Genomic DNA, 23,244 nt, shown 5'->3' on the forward strand with positions numbered 1-23,244 from the left:
AGTGAAGGCTGAAGTTAATGTGAAGTGTCACGTCTGTACAGTAGAGGGCGCTGCTCAAACAAAGCTTTAGCTGTGCTGCTGTTCTGGATTACATGAAGAACAGGACACCAGAAGAAAGTTCAACACTTCTACTTCAGCAATGAAACACAGATGTCTCATTAGTATGGTTGATTTGGATCGCTGAACATCAGCAGCAAAGACATTGGCTAATAAAATGGGATTAAATATATAAAGGATATTTGCGTTATCTAACACATTTAATCATTGCGAGTTTGCATTTCACCGTTATTACTGATTGTGAGGAACATTGAATGTGTTTCTGAGTAAACACATGTTCATATTTAGTCTAGAACTACAGTGAGATCATGTTCACACACAACACTCTGCACTGACTCCTGATCTCTGTCTCCATGGCAACACCAGAGCTGTCACTCAACACATGGAAACAAAGTAACTGCTGTTTCTTATTTCAAAAAGTAACTGATATTTATTTACTCTGACATTTTCTTGTCAATTAAAGATGAATGCATTAACTTGCTAGTTACTTGAAATGGTAATCAGTTCATGTAACAAATACTTTTAATGCATTACTTTAATTAAAGCTGCGGTAGGGAACTTTTGCCGCTCTAGCGGTTAATAAACAGAACTGCTTGCGTCTTGCGGAAGAACATCGTAGCCGGAACTACTTCTCTCTGTTTATGTCTATGAAGAATCACAAAGGTACTGGGTTACTCCGCCGCGGTATCCCCGAAGCAATCTAAAATAGTCCGAATATAAACACTTATTATAGGTGTACCCTAGTGATTCAGGACAAGCTAAAAACACGGTTTGGAAAATGGATTCATGGTGTACTCGCTTATTATATAAATTTTTCTACATTTTGAACACAAACAAAGTGACGGACCGCAGCTCTGATTGGTTGTTTCTTACCGGGAGCGATGGAGTTTCTGCAAATGGCAATAGGACACTGGGAGGAGCCAGAGGAGCTTGATTTTATCACAGATTATCTGTCTCATATTCTACTGTCAGGACATAATGACAGGTTTAATAAATATGTAAAAAATATATATTTACAAAAGTTACCTACTGCAGCTTTAAATGACCGTCTTTATGAATGAATCGTTGAATTACTGACTCAAATGACTCATAAACAAATTGATTGAGGAATGAAAACAGAAAATTAAACGCTGCGCTGTTGCTCTGAGACAAATGTTCTGAGCCGAGTTTGTCTGGAACTATTTTTGATGACAAAAAAATTAAAAAATACATTTTTGTGTCTAAAATGTTACTCAATCAGTTTTAACTGCTTGTTTCTTGAACTGTCGTATAAAATAAATATCACATTCATGACTGCACTCAAGCGCTGATATTGGGGAAAACAGTTCTCTTGCTCGTACAGTTTACAGGAAACTAAAAAAAGCGCAGTTTCTTGTGGTTAATGACTGATTTTCTTCAAAACAGCGTCTGAGAGAAATTCAACAACACTTTTATTCAACAACAATATGAGTTCAGTTTCACATTCACTGACTGTGTGTGTGTGTGTGTGTGTGTGTGTGTGTGTGTGTGTGTTTGTCAACACAGTCTTAAACCACAGACATGACAGTAGTTAAAATGAGCTCAACTTCCTCTTTCTCCTTCATCTATTTCTGGTCTCACTAGTCTTTTAAAACAATAACGGACCACCATCCACGACATGAAATGAGAAATGATGTTCATCAACACAAGAACAACATCCTCATCCGCCAATAAAACAAGACCAGTAGTTTATTAGGGCTGAACGATTTGGGGAACAAACATTTTTATGGTAATAATTGAATATTTCGGAGCGCTGCATACACCTGAAGTGTGTGCTAAAGCCTGTCAAACTGCGTCTGATTACTGAACTAAGTTATCTTTTGCATTAATACTGTCAAAACACATGTAGACTCAAGTCGTTTATGTCTAAAAAGAAAGTAAAGAGTTGAGAGAAAAATGTATGTGTGCCAGTATATTAGATGCGTGCAGGTCTTAAAGGGACAGTACTCCTATTAAACATGCAGCCTACTGTCATTACAGCCAAGGGATAGATCACCCTCATATTTCATTTCTGTCATTATTTACTCACTGGCACGTTGTCCCAAACCTGTATTAATTTCTTTCTTGTGCTGAACACAAAAGAAGATATTTTGAAGAATGTGGGTAACCAAACAGTTGCTGGTCCACACTGAATTTGACGGTAGCAAGAAATACTCTGGAAGTCACTGTGGCCCAGGAACTGTTTGGTTTTCACCGTTTATGTTCAGTAGAAAGCTTTAAAACCACTTTTGAGTGAGTAAATGGTGGTATACTAATGAAACACTATGACAGAATTTGTATTTCTGGGTGTACTATTCCTTTAACGTTAATAAAACAACAAAACACAAAGAGAAAAATCACTCAATGCTCTTGACTGAAGAACTTTAATACAGTTTTTAGGAATCAGTTTATATAGTGTTGTATTTTTATATATGTTCATTCAGTTTCTTGAATGCTCTGCTGAATACACCAGCTGTACCTGAAAATACAGCACGGTTTGTTTTATTAGTAGATTATGTGCAGTTGTAATGTGTATCTTTGTCATTAGACATTTATCTTTATTATAAAAAAATAAGAACAAAGACTTTGGCCTAAATATCTGACATTCTTCATTTTTTTATTACCTTGAAAGACTTTGTCTTTATAATAAAGAAATTAGTTTGTCTGTAATGCTCAGACAGCTTGCAAAATAGTAAAACCAACATGACAAAGAATCGTGATATTTCTAAAAAGAAAAAACCTGATATGATATTTTTTCCATATCGCCCACACCTATATATTATATATAGCATTTATATTAGATTTTAAATGTTAATATAATTATTACTCTGTATTATAATTATGACAACTAAAAAATAAATATCACTTCTGTAATAATATTAGAATACAATTTACTGATTTACTCCTGGAGCCAAGCCGAAATTCAGATATCTCTGGAACTGGAGCATATATGGCCTTAACAATAAAATTGCCAAAAGGAAAGTTTGTTAAGACTCAATATATAAAGGGGCATTTAGATATCTTTAATACTTTTTGAGTTACAGGTCTACAAACTTTGGAGAAAAAGTTTTTGAACGCTCATTATTGAAACATAAAGCAACTGAACTGCTACAGTTAAAGTCAACGCTGATTTACACCAACACAGAGTGACATCCTACACAACATACACACACACACACACACACACACAGACACACAGACACTCTCTCACACACACACACACACACACACAAACACACACAGACACAGACAAACACACACAAACACACAAACACACACACACAGACACAGACACACACACAGACACACACACACACAAACACACACAAACACACACACACACACACACACACACAAACACACACACAAACACGCACACACACTCACACAACACACACACACACACACACACACACACACACACACAGACACACACACACACGCAGTAAACGATCTGTTGGAGGTGCACTGCTTCTGCTCCAGGGTGAGTGTGTTTGTTTCTTCTTCTCTTCACGGCTGTCTATAAAAATAAAGCCGCATCTGATCTCAGTGAGGAGCGTTTCAGAAGACAACACACACACACACACACACACACACACACCTCGCTCCTCTTTATCCATGCATGCAGATGAACGAAACTGAACCGAACCCGAAGCGTCAAATCAGCTTATCACCGACAGCAATGAACTACAGCTGCAGATGAGACGAGATCTCTCTCTCTTACACACACACACAATCAAAACACACACTCACCAACTCACACACACACCCACACACAAATAAAAAATGAAGTAAATTAAAAGGAATATAAACTATAAATAAATAAATAATCAAATGACAATAAAACAGAATCTTATAATTATATTATAATAACACTTATCATGCTCAAATGCACACTGATCCTTTAAGACTCAAGTTTCTCATTGAGAGAATGATTGACAGCTGTGATGACATCACAACATCAAGAAATGCATACTGCATGTATTTGCATAATTTATAGTGATTGGTCTGTTGAGTCGTCTCTAGGTGTTTTACACTGGCAGGATATAATCATGTTTTGGGATGCACACATCTTCACACATCTTAACCAAAGCCTCGTCATCATCATCATCATCATCATCATCTTCATCTTTATTCTGCTGCTGTCAGTCCATCAGCAGCTGCTCATTTACACGGTATCTCTGAGGTCACGACCAGCTTTACCCACACTTAACGTGATTAGTAAATATGAGATGACACGATTTGATTTCATCATTGATGAGTTACTTTTTAAAGAGGGAGTTTTTTCATCATCTGAAGCTGAATAAATGATCTCTCCATTGATGTGTGGTTTGTTCGGAGGACAATATTTGTCTGAGATACAACTATTAGAAAATCTGGAATCTGAGGGAGCAAAAAAATCTAAATATTGAGAAAATCATCTTTAAAGTTGTTCAAATGAATTCTTAGTAATGTATATTACTAATCAAACATTACGTTTTGATATATTTACTGTAGGAAATGTACTAAATATCTTTGTGGAACATGATCTTTACTTAATATCCGAATGATTTTTGACATAAAATAGAAATGTATAATTTTGACTCATACAATGTATTGTTGTCTATTGCTACTAATAACCAGTCATAAACTGTATTATTTTCTTCTCTGCAGCTGTGAAACCAGCAAACAACATTCTCTTTTGTATCGAGCCTATACAGAAACTAGAATCATCAAGATATACACAAGGGTTAGCAAAGTAATCAATTTGTAGTGAAGATGAATTATTACTTGATGCCACGACTGATGTGTGGAACACAGTTACGTGAAATAAGATAGGTTTCAGGGAATGACTCAGAATAATAAAAAACACGTCAACCATCAAAAACTCCAGCGCAAGCGTCATATTAGCAGCTTTGCTTTATCCAGCAAACTAATGCGAGTAGCTCTGGATAAACCCGTGCATAAAGCGCTTCCATCTGTCATAATGAATCCAAAACTCTTAATCAATAATGCATTATCGTGCATAATCGTGCAGGCTGAGATTACGCCGCAGTTATAATCTGACGTGATTAAAGCCGAGCAAATCCAGCCTCAACTGCAGTCGCTGCGCATTTCCCAACACATGCATTCAATACAATCATTATTTTATTTTTATAGCACATTTAAAACAGCTGCCATTGGCCAAAGTGCTTTTCCAACATCATTACCTTAAGTCACACCATCAAAATTAAACATTAAAATATAAAACCTGATCACTCTAATCAAAGCTCTACTAAAAACGTACAATTTCAATCTAGACTTAAAAGCATCCACAGATGGGAATTATTTAATATGCATTGGTTCCATAATCAAGGAATTACAATAATCGATGTGTGACGACACAAAGGCATGAATAATAGTCTCCAGGTCCTTAAAAGAGAGCAATGATTTCAGTTTAGAGCTGATAAACAGCAGCCTTCACAACACTAATAACCTGTCTATCTGAAACTAAAGCTGAATCCATTATAACAGCCACATTTTTGATCTGAAACACATCTTCATAGAGGCCAATCATTTCCTTGGAAGAAGATCCAAAGAAAACGCACTCAGTCTTATTAGTATATGAATAAGATGAATAAAATGTCTTGCCAAACAGGCTCTTATCTCACCTAAACACTGAGCAAGTCCATTAATGGAATGAGAGCTATTTGGATCTATTCGAATATTTAGGCTTTAGGACCTTTACTATCCCTAATTTGGATTATTGCCAAATATGTGCTTTGTGCATTGTTCATAATTTTTTATATTATTCATTCATGTGATGGTAAAACACACAGGAACGTGTAAATTAGTGTCAAACAATCCCTCACCCTTTTATGCCTTGTTACACACAAACAAGTTTCATTTAATAGTTACTTACTTTAATTTAGCTAGAATGTGATCGCCTTGAAACCACCGATTTTGTCTCTTTTAATAATTGATGATAATAGCGCTTTGCTCTGAACCAGGATACATTTTTCAGAGCTGAATAATCAGTGTGTATTAGGCATATAGCATGTTGTATTTTTATTTGTTTTGTTAATAAAAGTTCTACGAGTTTGATGTTGAATTGAATCGGTGCCGAATTGCCGCTAATTTGAAAGTGAAAGTAAAATGCGCACAATGCTTTTACAAACTATTTAAAAGTGAAGGAAAGCTATATATATTACACACACAAAAGCCCTTCCCACTAAGGATGCAACAATATAAAAAATATATGAAATATTGGTAAAAAATACCATTTTTTTAATTCTGAACATTTTAAAGCTAAATTATTCTATCTAGTGCACTTTTTACCTGTGATGTACGGAGTCTAAATTACATTCACACTGGGGTTTTAGGAAGCAAATTAGACTATAATAATAACAACAATGATAGTAATAGCCATGTATGGTAAAGCAATTGCACTGTAAAATAAGTGAAAATATTTCATAATTTAGGTTTATTATTTTTGCTTTACACTACAGTACAGAAAATAAAATACAATACTTCTTTCCTAATTTCTACACTTTACAGAGATATTTTGAATTTGGACTCATTTAAGCTTTTATTTTGAAGGAAAGCTCTAGTTTCACTGAAAACTGGCGTATAAAAACAAACACACATCTCTTTACAAATCTAGTGAAACGCTGTCATCAAAAATAAAGCCTAAGTAAACTCACAGCACGTGAAATAAAGAAGCTGACTGCATTCATACATTGTGAGCGAGTCGCTCTGAGACACAGAAAACACCGGATCACCAGCTGATGTGCGCGCTCCACTTTCAAACAGACTTGAAAGGATTAAGTATATTGTTCTTTCAGTTAGAGTTTGTTTGACAGATACTGTGCCAAAGCATAATGACCAAAACAAATATATAAAAAAAAAACTACACTTTTTGCATGGAAGGATTTGTCGAGCAATATAATGCCAAGACCGATATATCGGCCGATATTTGGCATTTTTGGCACTTTTATTTTTTAAATTCATTGTCAAATTATTTCAAATGTCTTAAATATTATTAATAATATTTTTTTTTAATCATTTTGGCTTAATATCAGCTATCGGCCCTCCTGCTTTCCAGGATATCGGCATCAGCTATCAAAAAACACATATCGATCAAAAACGATATGGAAGACGTATTGTTTCATACCGACATGTGACTAGTAGATAATATCCCTATATTTATAACATTGATACATCCATGCATGTGTGTTCAAGCCTCACCTTCATCCGGATCGTTCCTCGCAGAGGCCTCCAGCAGAGCGATGCTCGCCGCAAACGAAACCCTCCTGCAGTTCTCCCGCAGGTTCCCGTGACCGCGCCGTTTGTCGGCCTTGCGCTTCTTGTTCTGCATTTCCTTCTCGTAGACGGCCCATCGCTTGAGCTGCTGCGTGCGACGCTTCTGTGCGGCCCGGAGCCGTTCCAGACTGGGAACCTTATCCAGCTGTTGCAGCTCCGTCAGTAGCTCCAGGTGATTGGCCATGATGATGATGATGATGAAGATGATGATGAGGGTGATGACGAGGGTGAGGCGGTGAATCTAACAGGGGCTAAAGACCCCTGCCAAACCTCCACCCTTCATCCTGAACCTGGAGGAAGACACAAACTGAGAATCATGATTCTGATCCTGACAAGAACAAACACTCAGGTCAATCACGAGATTCAACACAAAACACCAAGCAGCTCATAAAACCAGATCCACAGGGTTTCATGTGTGAAACTGTTAGAAATCGCAGCATAAAACTATTCGTAATACAACACCACTAGGTCTCTACAGTATAAAGTTCACCAGCAATTCTTTTATCACAAACAGCATTTCCTCTGCTATTTTACTGCCATTGGCTTCATGTTTGGAGAACAGAAGATCAGATCCACACACACGCACACACACACACACACACTAGATGTTTCCTCAAATGTTAAATGTGCTCTAATATCTAAAAAAAATATTAATATTTATCAAAACAAATCCGCGTGATGAAAACAACAGGTGAATTGATGTATACACACACACACACACACCCCACAAACACTAACCCACACATGGAGCTGTTCGTATGGTGGATGTTGAGGTGGTTCTATATAAATGCAGCAGCAGAAGCCCAATAGAACACGTCTTTCCGCCGTATGCGGGGATTTACCAAAGTCATTTAGGAGACCTTATGAAGAACACGTGCTTCACACATTACCGAGCTGGTGAAGATGCCATGCTCATCTCTGCGGTGCAATTTTCCACTGGTGAAGTGGGCAAAGCTGCAACAAACACACACACACACACACACAGAACTGTCACATCCTGTCACCACCGGACGCCGTCGACACACACACACACACACACACGTAAACAAGCCTCACCATTTCCTGTTCTTATCACAGAGACTGATCTCAAACACGCTCATCCTCCAGAGAGAGCAGGAGAATCACAAGTGTGCGAGGGCAGCGTTTTCCACTTCTAGCCCACGACACACACACACACACACACACACACACACACACAACTTCCCCTCACAGACATCTGAACCGGTCCCACACAGGTGATGCTCAAGACATGTGCTTATTACTGAACAATGTCAGTCAGCATTATTAAAATATAGCACATGCTGGACAAATTTTCCAGATATTATCAATTAATTAGAAGTTGAAAGTTTTGCCACAATTTAATTTTTTTGTAGAAAAAGAGGAAACATGATTTTGAATAGAAATATTCTCAATGGTTAGAATCAAACACTTATGTTTGTTAAATATGTCGGTGTTTACAGTAATTAAAAAAAGAACCATCACCAAATATAGCGCTAGACTTTTGTGTTGACAAAGATGTGACGTGGGCAGAGGAATAGGAAAAAAATGCTTACATTTTAACTTGAGCGCCGCATTTTTAGACTTGAGCGCAACAGTCAAACACATCCATGTTTGCACCGAAAAAAAACAATGTCAAAGCAGCACAATCAAATATAAAAATGGTAAATATTACTGTATGTCTGATGTTTTAATGTGTGCATCAGACAGACTGAATGCTGCAGTTGTTTTTACAACACATTTGTAGTTAATATTAGTTTACAGGTGTTACACTCGTAGTTCATCTAACAAATGTGACTTGTTAAACATTTACATCATGTCGACAATTTCATGTGTGCTGCACTTGGAATAGAATTTTCTTTAACTAGAGGGTTAATAAAGAAAAAGTATTTATTATATTTAAAAATGTATTTTTTATTTTTTTATAAAAAAATAAACTTATCTTTAACATACAGGCTGTTTGTGGTGGGAAAACACTCTTTAGATGAAATAATTAGGAATGCAAAAAAAATGAATGAAAATTGACTAAATTTTGGAAACATTCCAGGATTTGTTTTAATTATTATTATTATTTCTGGGAATTTCTGTATAGTCATACACCTTCCACAGACGGCTGAATACATTCAGAGCTCTTCACTTGATGATTGCTAGTGGGATGTGGAGAAACTTTCAATCAGCAGAACAAAACATGTTTCTGAACCAAACCCTGCCTGCCTTTAATGGAAAGAAATTATTTATATCACTGCTGTGCAGAATATGATGAATATGAAAAGCCTTTTAGTCAGTGATCCACGGCCGGCCTAAACCACTCAGAAAAATACTGCCTAATTATTTTAATGAAACGAAATCCCAGAAAATATTGAGATACAATTTTGTCAGTAACAAACTCTCACAAGAGACTGCAACAGAGAGAGAGTGTGTGTGTGTGTGTGTGTGTGTGTGTGTGTGTGTGTGTGTGCGAGTTCATCAGCAAGAGTGCAGGTATGCTGAGAGGACAACAGCATCAAAGACACACACACACACACACACACACACACACACACACACACTCTCTGCTGCTGGGTCACACAAACCGCAGCTACTAGAACATGCAGTCAGTTTCAACCAGGACAATAACACCCAGCACAAATAAACCAGAGAAACAAACTCTAACAGCAGCGGCTCATTTCCCCGCTTGACCCCGTGACCTCATGACATCAGCAGATTAGCTGACACTACTGTAGACACTAGTTACCTGATAAAAGCTTTTAGTCTTTAGTGTGAGGGGAAAAAATGATCAAAACCATCAACAATATGACATCATCATATTCAAATTTCCTCCAACACAATCCCCCCTAATTATAAACACCACCCACTACTGACTAACTAGAGCAAGTCAACGATAGCTAAAGGCTACTGGTTAATTCATGCTCCACCTCAACTTTAAGAACATCAACTCAACGGCATCATATTCAGAAATAACACGCTCAGACACGCTCAGGAACCACCGGCATCATCCAGAGATGAAGAAAGATACAGAAGCAGCACTGAACCGACTATAAACAAGAGCTTGACTATCAGAGGAAAACAACATTCACTACACTCGACTGTATTTTCTTCATAGCACTCAACATTTCCAGTTACTTAGATGATGGTCTAGACTACAAAAAAAGCATTATTGACAGTATTTTATATGTTAATTAAAACTGCAAAAAAAGAAGCTTTTGTTAATCGCTTGTTGTTGGTAAGAAAACTCTTGGTGACAAACAAAAAAAGTAATTAATGTTCTCATATCACACGACTGTATAACAATTCTGTGTCACATCTGAATGGACCAAGCGCAGTTTATCAATTATAAATCGTGGCAGAAGCGCACCGTTATTATTATCCCACATCACATTATTAATTAAAATTTATAGTTAATGTATAATGTGTGTCTAATGTATAATTTTTATGTATGTAACACCCCTCAGCATTTTAAATTGATGAAACTAAACATGTTCCTAAGAATGACTTGTTATCCGTATGTAAAAAGTTTAAAATAGTTTGGATAATGCACTTTAAAGATACAAGATATTTATATTATTTATAAAATTACTGCCATCTTATTTTATTTTTTTTACAGTTCTTTTTTTTTTTTTTTTTAGCAGTCAAATGTATGAGATGATGTACATTCAGATGAGTGTCATGTCAAAGTTTGGTGTGGATCCCATGATTTTCATACAAGTAGTATCAAAAATCCTTTCGCACTTTAGCATCCCCAATGTCTTGAGTTCATGCTGACTGAGTTTGGTGGAAATCGGCTGGAAAACCTAGGAGGAGTACATCAAATTCCAGAGCATGCACTTTTTACACAGCACGTTAAGCCCCAAAAAAGGAATGTTAAAAAAATGTTACATCCCTGCACTACATTTCACTTTGATGTTTTTTCTTTGAAAATAACCGTTTTTTCTTATCAGTTGCAAAATTAGACTTTAATACTTTAAACCTCTCCCACACAAATAAAGCACACTCAATTCAACAGGTAAGAAACATCATTTTGAGGTATAAAAGAGATTTTTGGATATCCAGTTTCTCGTTTTTTACTTATTTTTGTCTCAAATACACTACTGTATCAAATTAGTATTAAGCCTAATCAAAACAGAATCAGATTCTGAATCTGTTCCAGACAGCTGAAGAAAACAATTCAGGATTTAAACTTAGTCATGACCTCTGACCTCTCCAAAACACATGTGACCCTGAGCTCTTCACACACACACACACACACACACTCAGTGCAGTGTGTGAGGGGAAATGTGTGTTTAACACATTACAAAATAACCCCAGAGTGATCAGTCAACTCTGTCAAAATGATCATATACAGCATCATGGTTATAAATACAGCACTTCTATAAACAAACATGAAATATTGACCTTAAAATGACTTTACTTGTGTGATGATAGGAAAGACATCTGTGTCCCTGCAGCACAGAAGCAGTCATCAGTGTCACAGATGTAAATTAGTAGCAATACACAACAATACATTGTATGAGTCACAATTATACATTTCTCTTTAATGCCAAAAATCATTAGGATATTAAGAAAAGATCATGTTCCTTCAAGATATTTAGTACATTTCCCATCATAAATATATCAAAACTTCATGTTTGATTAGTAATATGCATTTCTAAGAATTCATTTGAACAACTTTAAAGATGATTTTCTCAATATTTAGATTTTTTCGATTTCGATTCCAGATTTTCAAATAGTTGTAAAAAACCATATATCAATGGAAATATTATTTAGTCAGCTTTCAGATGATTGACCCTTAAAATTGACCCTGGGGTCACATCTATGCACATAGATAGAAAAATCACTGATATATGCATCTGTTTCTGCTGATTCTGTTATTCTTAGTTTTTCTAAAGAATTCAATTTTTCTGAATGTAATGACAGTTTCTGCTTCAAGTACTCGACAACTAGGACAAGAAATCCAGCCTGAATACATCAATTTTCAAGGACATCAGAGAGTGTGTGTGTGTGTGTGTGTGTGTGTGTGTGTCTGTCAGTGTTAGCTCAGGCTGTTTCTGGGTCAGTGTCTCCCCAGTTATCAGCTCAAACCAGGCCAGCTATAGAAAGACACACAGAAAGTGAGAGAAAGAGCAGCGGGGCAGCGGCGTGACGCTTTATCTCCTCAGAGCGGACACACGATTACCTGTGACAGGTGAAAGAGCCCCGAGCAATCATTCTAATCCTCTGGAACCATCAGCACCAGCTCCTGTAGAAACACTGGATTCATCACACAGACTTTCTGTTACTGATGTTCATTTAATATATTCAGACACTACAGTTATAAACTGTAGATCAGATTTCATTCGTCATGTGAGGAGAAGCTGACCAGACGAGAGACAGACAAGATGATGGCCAAGATTTCGTTTCAGAGCGAAATGCAAAAGCGTCCGTTTAGTAATATTTTGGATTTTAAAAGTTATTTGTTTCTTATTTATTTGGTTCCACAGTGTTTGCTGGTTTTATTTTCTTTAAACTTTATTTGATTTGACATCAATAATTTATCATCTCAGACACTCTAATGACATGAAATTAGGAAAAACTTCTGCTAATTTAATGACACATTCACGATCACAGTTCTGTCATGTCGAAAAAATTCAACCTAAATGTAAAATATTTTTATAAAATAAAATATTTAAGGATTTTTATATGACAGTAATTTATTTATTTTATTGTACAGCTTTCGATCAACAGCTAGAGAAACTCTATATGCAATAAATTATTAAAACAGAATCTAGAAAAATCCAAATCCAAAACAACCGGTGACATGAAAACAGAGCAAACGGTCAGGAAAGGGTCAGACCGACAGCGTTCCTGCATGGAAAAGCGGTGTGGAACGGGAAGGGTTGTGTGTTTGTTGGGTCTATTTCAGGCCACTGAACTCACACACACACTGAGCTCTGACATCACTGAAGCTGCTCGTTTGGGGAAAAGATTGGGCTTTTATTTTTGAGAGATGTGACCGGGCCAAACCCTCCACAGACTGACTATTGTTTGTGCCGTCTGCCACGTAACACACAGTCTGACTGACTGCTGGAACAGAAAACAACAAGAAACTCAACTTTCCATACAAACACAAAAATTGTACACTTAATCAAACTGTCTGCGAATATTAAAACATCACACATCTGCTATTACAATATGAAGTCTGCAGGTAAATACAGTTTCCTGAAGCGTTGTTTTAAAATGAATATCAATTTTTGTATGTGTTTTAATTTAAACAGTAAACCCAGTACACATTGTCTATCAGTAAATGCAAGGAATTATTCAAATTTAATGCAATTTAAAATTTGAAAATTAATACAATTTTATAAAAGGATTTATGTGTTTGATTTATCCAAAGTGACACTGCATTCAGCAGTATAATCAGTATAATTTCGTATAATTATAGTATAATAGTATAATAGTATAACAGTATAACATAATTTATAATCAATAAACGTTTGATCAGTTCATGCATTTCTATGGAAATCAAACCCTAGTTACAGCATGAACACCCTAGCAACCCTTGACTCCCTAGCAACACCCAAGCAATAACCCAACACTGTGTTAAACTACAAGGATTGTGGTAAAAACAAAAACACAATTAAATATAAAAAGTGACATTTTTAATAAGAAAACTGAGTCCAGAACAAAAATATTCAAATGGAAAACAAGACTAAGGGAAAAGGAAAGAGATTCCACAGGCCTCATCAACACATTTCACTCCGGTCTTTCCTTATTGCTGCTCAAGTCTCATTCCTGCACCTCATCGGAGGCCATCCGTCTCCGCTTTACGAGGGTTGTGTCAGTGTCCAGACCCACCTCGCTCTGACCGCTCTTCTAAATGTCAAATTAAATTGAAGGCACGCCGGCGATTCTCTCTAGATATACAGCTAATTAAAGAACAGTCTCTCGTCTGCTCCTGGAGGACACTGGAACTAATCGCTCTCTTTTGGGCTGTTTGAAAAGAGTAATGATTGCACTTTCATTCATATTTCACACTGGATGGACGTCTTGACGCAACAGGAGAACAAACCGGTTTTAGGACTCAAGTGGACAAAAAGCAAAAGCTTCAGAAGGCTATAAATGAATCCAAATCTGCAGCAGCACATGTGCACAGAACCACACACACATCTGCTGCTCTGCTGACTGTCAAACACACACACACACACTCGCCTGGTACAGGAAGGCACCAGTAAAGGCTTCGAGAATGAAGCTCTCAAAATATCTGAGAGTTCTGAAGCATCTCAAAATGAAACTTCAGAAACCAAAGCCACACTTGAGATTTACACCGTCACGTTTGCAGCAAAAGACTCTCACAGTCTCGTCATCGTCAGGATCTTCACACTCTTTAACGTGTTTTAACCCTGCACTAAGCCACGTCTCACACTCCTCATTTCGAGGACGCACATAACTTTCCATAACAGTACGTTACAGTAAATCAACAGCCAATCACAAGCTGCTTTAACACCTTCCTAAAGTCCCAATAACACTGAACTAACGACGGATGATTGTGACGAAGATCTGAGTGTAACAGATTAGCAGAAAAGAACAAATGCTTGGTTCTGTGCATCGGTTGCTGATTGGATATTCAAATATGGGCGTGGCTCTCAAGCTATTTATGCAGATGAGTGTGACCTTGTAGGGATGGAGTTTAAGAGCAGAATTACATAACTAATGATGCTATATGAGGTGGTAGTAAAAAATGATGATGACCTTATTATATTAAGTAAAGCTGTAGTAGTGGCATGTCTCAAAATCTGTTTCTGACTAAAGTCAACATGACGCTTGGTTAGTCTGCATTAGAATTGATGCTAATATTGATTATTAGCTGCAAACTGGGAAATGCATGCAATCTCTGAAACACTTGTGTGTTTTGGATCATGTTCACCTGACAACAATGCAAGGAAAAGTCTTCTACAAAGTCACTTTGGCACCAGCAGCTTCCTCACACATTCAGTTACCGGCCCGGCCCGTGAGGTCACTTCCTGTACAGGATGTAAGGCTGCGTCTGATTGGCTGAGAGGCTCATTAACAACTCACACATGGGGCAGAAATGTATGTAAACACACTAATATACACACAGTCTGATGGGTAACAGTCACAGCACCAGACTCGGGTCACGGCTAACATCGTTCTGACATCCTTTTGACACATAAAACTGAAAAGCCCTTGTGCTAATGTGGCCAATGTTTGCCTGGAAAAAGAAAAACTAATTGTGTTTATCATGGCTCAGCAAAAAAGATTTCTGTGCCTCTTGCTCTTCAGAGCGATGTAGAGGGAGTTTATTGTGAATGCAACTAGCTGTCACAAAAATAACAAAACAAGCCTTTTGCAATCATTAAAATTAATGTTGCATTGCAAAGAAACTTTCTGCAGCATTGCATCTGTAAACCTGCAGCAGATGCATTCATGCACCGACACACACACACACACACACACAGTGTTTCAATCTCATCCGCCCACGTTAAGCTGTAAAGCACGCTGTAAACAGGTCTGTGCCCAGATTAAACTCTCGCTGTAAAGCAGGGTCACTGTTCCTCTCGATGTCTGATGGATTACACAGCCGCAGGTGTCTGCTCACAAAACAGCGTTTGATGTCTATCACCATGTGCAGAGCCATGAGAAACATTCTCTCATTTCAATAGCACAAACACACATGATAACACCACATCAAAACACACACACTCCCAAATCAACAACATCAGAGGATCACGGTGGGATACAACAGTCTCCACACTTTCGCATGGCAACCGTTTACAGCTAATACTAACAGAGTGTCAGAGTGAGAAACGAACTAACAGCCTGTTCACACACCGACACAGATATTCAGTGCAATAAACATTTCAATCTGAACGAGAGGCTGTTAACATATGCATGACACGAACATATGCAAGCTCTTAATGTGACAGATTTTTACAAAGAGGTGATGCAATCGCTTTCAACCACAACCTGGTGGCGCTGTATTTACTATTTTCCTAAGAGACAAAAGAAAAAAACGGATCCAGATCATGGAGTTGTTTGGTTGAACATAGCAAATACAAAAATCTGAATTGTGTGTTTAAACACACACAAATACTGTTTGACTCTTCGTAACGAGTGGAGGATAGTAACAAAGTTACATAGCATTGTGTCTTGGAGTAACCAGGATATTTCTTGTTTTTCTAAATGTTTCTTCTACTGTTAGACAGTCTAATGCATTTACGTTTAGACTATCTCCCTTTTTTAACGCATTAAGAAAATCGTATGTAAAATAGCTACAAATTTTTTGCACCGACATCTCAGTGCATCCGCTGTTGATTGGATGTTGAGATGTGGGCGTGGCTCTCAGAACCACAGGCGGAGCTTAATGTGAGCTTGAAGCTGATTGTAAGAAAGGGGAGGGGTCTTAGTGAAAAAATGATTGGCAGATGATTTCACCAGAGAGGATCTGTAATTAGGATATAAAAAATATGCATCTGTGCAGTGTGAATTTATATTTCATGCTGACTTTAAAATGAGGCGCCGTCTGCAGCAGAGTAGATAAATGCATCTGTCTGAAGACTGTCAGTGTGTGTGTGTGTGTGTGTGTGTGTGTGCAGGACCGCGCCGCAGGGACACACACATTACTGAACACTGTCAAGCGGATCAGACAGGCAGAACAGAACGCTTCCTCCAGCACACAGGTACCAGAACACTTCATTAAGACAGTTTAAAGGTTTCTAAAACTCTCACTGATGCAGCTGATCAAAGCAGAAGCTCAAACGCCACGAAGCCTTGCTGTTTAAAGGACCGCGCTGAGCAGATATCTCCATTTAAAATGAGGAACATTCTTGAGCGAGGTTATCTGTGCGACAGGCATGTCAATACTAAAGAAGTCAAATAACACAAAACAAGCCGTTAAAGATCTGAAGCCGTTATCTGTACGAGGAAAGGGAACTGCAGCTCATGCAAACCATAAACACATTTGGTTCTGATGCTGATTTGTTTGGACACATCATGAGTGATTTAACTGAGCTGGAGAGCATCAAGAGTCTCTTGTTTTGGGTCATTTACCCTGGTAAAAACACTGCATTCTTCCAGGTGCAATGTAAATATCAGTAACATGGTAATTCACATCATACCAAAATACCCCGGTTTTACCAGCTGACACCACTGAGACTCTGCTTTTAACTTTGTTTACATTCCACAGAGGTCTTATATAGAAACTAATCTCAGGACATGCTGAAAATATGGAGTTCTGATTTAAGTAACAAACGACATACAAATACACCAGAAATAAGACCACATTATAGTATACTATTATTAAAAACACACTTATTATCTGCATCAAAAGCCAAATATGTCGATAATTGTGACTCTGGAACACAAGAGCAGTCTTAAATCGCTGGGGTGTATTTGTAGCAATAGACAACAATACATAGCATGGGTTAAAATTTTAAATAAAGATCATGTTCGATGAAGATATTTTGTAAAACTCCTACTAAATATCTCAAAACTTTTTATTAGTAGCCTAATATGCATTGCTTAGAACTTCCTTTGAACTTTAAAGATGATTTTCTCAATATTTGTATTATTTTGAAGCCTCAGATTCCAGATTTCCCAAACATTTGTGTTATCCTAACAAAGCACACATTAACGGGACGCTTGTGACTGGTTTTGTGCTCCAGGGTCAGATTCCTGCTACAGTTCGGTGTTCCGACTCTAAACTGCGGCGCGATTCGCGTCTGAACGCATCGAGGACAAATAACGGTCCCGCGCATCGATTTATTGATTGATCACAGATCGATACTCACACAGTCAGACAGACAGACAACATCACTGCAGCGACTCTGACCAAACACACAGCCGAACCGTAGCGCCGTGAAATACCGCAGTAGAAAGTACGCGAGCAAACCGAGCCGTTTAACGGACACAAGCGTTCAGAAAGTTACTGAGGACCGACCTCCCTTCCTCCGCTCCCGTGTGTGACTCCGCAGACGCGACATACCGCCTGATTCTCTAACAGTTTGAGCGGATTCCGGGAAAAGCGTTGAAGCTACAGAATCCGCCGGTGACGTGTACGTGTTACTTACTTACCGCGCGCGGAACGCCGTTATATTCCAAGCGTGAATCGCGGGAGAGTGCACTGATGAAGCTGCGGACGCTGGAGATCGGTCTGCGGTCTGAAGCTCCTCCTCCTGGGCGGGGCCAGACATCGGCGGCGCGCACACATCCTGCAGGAAGTTACTCTCATCTTCTTCACACGCGTTCCACTTGTGTTACATTGTAACAGCGATGTATATTTGGAACGTTGATAACACACCTATCGGCCTATAACAAGTAAATAACCACACTGACAAAAATTCCATGGTAAAACTTTGCTTTTAAAACAGGGGGAAAAATCTAAATTAGTAAATTCAATAACATTCTTAAATATTTAAATAGCCTATTTTTAAAAGTAAAAGCAATATGGTAACCATTTATTTTTTTTAACTTTATAAATACTATTATTATTATTATTATTATTATTATTATCTAACTTTAGTCCAGACTTTGTTCCATTAGCAAGAGACACACAATACAGAACAATACAAAAAAAAAACTGTTATAAAGATACTTCATATTTCATAATCTTTTGTGTAATTTCTGTGATTGTTTTCATTGTTAATAGAATTTATAAACATTATGAGCTGTTTTTTTTGTCTGCTGTTTTTTCGTTCGTTTATTGAATGCCAAGGTTTCACAGAATAAACTGAAGAACACAGCAGATGATCTATAGGTAGGTCAGAGAGAGCAATGGTTATAAATAAAGAGCATAAGGTAGCATAGGTTTATTAACTTAAAGATGAAATAGCTTGGATGTATTGCTATATTTGTTTTTCCAAAACACTAAATATTTCTATGCTGATGGAATTTATTAAGATGAATGTGAAATTCAGCGAGCAACATTAAAAGATTCATAATCAAGTAGCTTACTCATCTAATAAAGAAAGCAGCAAACACATCCTTAAACAACACTGAAAAGTGTAAAGAATAACAAGAACATTGTAATTTTATGTTGCAGTGTCTGTACAGTGAAAGAAATGTAACTTTTAATGAAGAAGCATCTGCACCATTGATTTACTATTGAATTATGACATTTAATATAGACCTTTTTAAAATAACTGAGGAGAGTAACAATGCTGGAAAGAAAAAGCCAGGAATGGGAAGCTACGATAATTGTGACAGAATTAACTTCTCCATTACTTCTATTAAATTTCATAGAGATGCTGATGAAGCTTTACTGAACATCATGAGACCAGTGCTTATCCAAATGAAACGGATGCAAGACGGAAAACAGCATTTGATATTCTACTGGGCTCCCCACATATCCCTAAAAACTAGGTCAGCACTGAGTGTGTGTGTGTGTGTGTGTGTGTGTGAGTGTGTGTGTGAGTGTGTGTGTGTGTGAGTGTGTGTGTGTGTGTGTGTGTGTGTGTGTGTGTGTGAGTGTGTGTGTGTGTGTGTGTGTGTGTGTGTGTGTGTTTTGCACATCCTCTCAAGATGGTGACTGAGTGCAGCTCTCTTCAGTCTGTGCATATTTGATAAGCATCATCATCACCATCATCATCCTCTTCAATCTCCTTCTCTTCTGCTGTATAATGTGTGTGTCACAGACAGACGTTTCCCCGCAGAGAGAGAGAGAGAGAGAGAGACGGATGGAGGAGACATTAGTGAAGAGCTGTGATTATGGGATGCATATTTCAAACACGCTGGTTCTTATTTGAAATATTGCAACTAGCCTGGAAAGATATGTTCATGTTTGCAGCATCATCTCTGACAGAGTCATACACTTATTTCATAAATTGATGCTGAAACTACAATGTATCATTCCATAACGCTGCAAATCCTCCCGTCACCTGCGTCTCAAAAGTTGCTTTGCTGCGTATCGATCGGTTCTGCAGCTAAACAGGCCTGTGATGGTCCAAATGGGCTCTTCATCAAAGCGTCCCATCGAGACCTCCAGCATGTCAGTGTGTCTTAAATCATGTCCATCTGCTTAAGCACCTTCCCTACAATCCATTACATATCGATTAGAGCCGCATCGATCACAATCACGCACGTGCTGGTATTGTACTTGTGCTGATAGTAAATTGAGTTGTGTCTGCACTGATCATAAACTACGCTAAAAGCTTCCTCTATCATAATCTCAGCCTGAAATGTAGCTTTTACCACAGTAATCTTTCTCTTCTATCTTCATTTCACTGAAGTGTTTTTCAGATCAGAACATGAAGACTGGACCCGAGCGCCACAACAACATGATCTGGGTTTGGTTTTGACACAAGCTCTTTGCCAGCTCAGACAGATGAGAATATGAATAGTTAAAGATGAGCTGTATGTCTCCAGCTGTCCTGGGCTCCTCAGAGACACTCTCGGTATTTGTCTGTTAGACTTCACACAACTCTGAGCAGGCTGGGATTTCGGTTTCTTTATTTTTGCTGTGCAGTGGTAAACTCTCATGAATAAATCACACTGCGTTAACACAACACACACTCAACCACAGTCTTCATTCAGGACACCTAATCCATAATCTCATAATGCTTGTTAGATTTTATAAACACAGCAAACAGCTCTCTTCAGACAGATACTGTACACCGTGACCATGTCTGCAGAGTTAGTCCTGTTTACTAAGGCCTAACCAACCAATCTAAACTGATTTTCATTTGCAATCAAGCTGATTGTTTTATTGAAAGAGATTTACATTGCATTAAAGTAAACATTTGATCAATTTATGCATTTCCTGTGAACAAAACCTGTGCTCTACTTTTTGAGCTACAGGAATTAATACCCTAGCAACCGCCCAGAACTCCCTAGAAACAACCCAGAACTTCTTAGAAATGCCCTAGCAACAACCTAAAACTCCCCAGAAACACCTGGACAACAACCAATAACTTCCTAGAAATGCCCTAGCAATAGCCCAGAACTCCCTAGCAACAACCCAAAACTCCATAGCAACACCTGAACAACAACAACACAGAACTCCATAGCAACAGCCTAGCAACAACCTAAAACTCCCCAGAGACACCCGGACAACAACCAATAACTTTCTAGCAATGCTCTAAGAACAACTTAGTTACACCTGAAAAACAACACAGAACTTCCTAAAAACGTCCTAGCAACCGCCCAGAACTCCCTAGCAACAACCCAAAACTCCATAGCAACACCTGAACAAAAACAACACAGAACTCCCTAGCAACAACCCAAAACTCCATAGCAACACCTGAACAACAACAACACAGAACTCCCTAGCAACAGCCTAGCAACAACATTAAACTCCCTGGCAACACCCTTGCAATGAATAAAATAGAATAGTTACTAGAACTCCCTAGTTACACCTGAACCTGATTCCCTAGCAATAGCCTAGCAACAACTTGGAACTCCTTTGCAACACTGTAGCAACAACAACCCATAATTCCCTGGTAACTTCCCAGAACTTTGTAGCAATAACCAAGAACTTCCTGGCAACACCATAGCAACGCTTCAGAACACCTAAGCTATGAAGTAAATATGTTTTTGTTTGGAAAGTATTCGGCCTTATTTCATATACTGAGCTTGGAGAAGAGTGTTGAGCTCTGATTGAAAGTGATGTGACATACAGCCAAGTGTGGTGACCCGTACTCATTTAACTCAACCAAAGTGCACACACACAGGACTGAACACACACACTCACACCGTAAACACACACCTGGAGCAGTGAACACACACACACACCGTGAACACACACTCGGAGCAGTGAACACACACACACACACACACCGTGAACACACGCCCGGAGCAGTGAACACACACACACACACACACCATGAACACACACCCGGAGCTGTGAACACACACACACACACACCATGAACACACACCCGGAGCAGTGAACACACACACACACTCCATGAACACACACCCGGAGCAGTGAACACACACACACACACACTGTGAACACACACCCGGAGCAGTGAACACACACACCGTGAACACGCACCCAGAGCAGTGAACACACACACCGTGAACACACAACCGGAGCAGTCACACACACACACACACACCGTGAACACACACCCGGAGCAGTGAACACACACACACACACACACACACACAATGTGAACACACACCCGGAGCAGTGAACACACACACACACACTCGGAGCAGTGAACACACACACACACACACACCGTGAACACACACCCGGAGCAGTGAACACACACACACACACCGTGAACACACACCCGGAGCAGTGAACACACACACACACACACACACACACCCGGAGCAGTGAACACACACACACACACACACACCGTGAACACACACCCGGAGCAGTGAACACACACACACACCGTGAACACACACCCGGAGCAGTGAACACACACACACACCGTGAACACACACCCGGAGCAGTGAACACACACACACACCGTGAACACACACCCGGAGCAGTGAACACACACACACCGTGAACACACACCCGGAGCAGTGAACACACACACACACCGTGAGCACACACCCGGAGCAATGAACACACACACACACACCGTGAACACACACCCGGATCAGTGAACACACACACACACACACACACTGTGAACACACACCCGGAGCAGTGAACACACACACACCTGGAGCAGTGAACACACACACACCGTGAATACACACCCGGAGCAGTGAACACACACACACCGTGAACACACACCCGGAGAAGTGAACACACACACACACACACACCGTGAACACACACCCGGAGCAGTGAACACACACACACCTGGAGCAGTGAACACACACACACCTGGAGCAGTGAACACACACACACTCTGAACACACACTCTTAACACACACCCGGAGCAGTGAACACACACACACCGTGAACACACAACCGGAGCAGTGAACACACACACAGCGTGAACACATACC

General features: G+C 38.9%; 1 protein-coding gene across 2 annotated transcripts in view; it reads right to left on the reverse strand.

Annotated features, from left to right (window-relative positions):
• The window catches only part of LOC127959618 (protein phosphatase 1 regulatory inhibitor subunit 16B), a 29,364-nt gene extending 10,835 nt beyond the window's left edge, over positions 1-18,529 (reverse strand). The window contains exons 1-2 of one of the 2 annotated variants that reach the window (XM_052558901.1): positions 18,396-18,458; positions 7,261-7,625 (exon numbers count right to left, since the gene is read on the reverse strand). In XM_052558901.1, coding sequence (XP_052414861.1) covers positions 7,261-7,519 — 259 coding nt within the window. In that variant the 5' untranslated portion in view covers positions 7,520-7,625; positions 18,396-18,458. Of the gene's footprint in view, positions 1-7,260; positions 7,626-18,395 lie in introns of both variants that reach the window. The other variant, XM_052558900.1, reaches the window with a different exon arrangement.
• Positions 18,530-23,244: the final 4,715 nt, after the last annotated feature.

This window comes from Carassius gibelio, chromosome B6, assembly GCF_023724105.1.
Source record: "Carassius gibelio isolate Cgi1373 ecotype wild population from Czech Republic chromosome B6, carGib1.2-hapl.c, whole genome shotgun sequence".
Lineage (NCBI taxonomy): Eukaryota > Metazoa > Chordata > Actinopteri > Cypriniformes > Cyprinidae > Carassius > Carassius gibelio.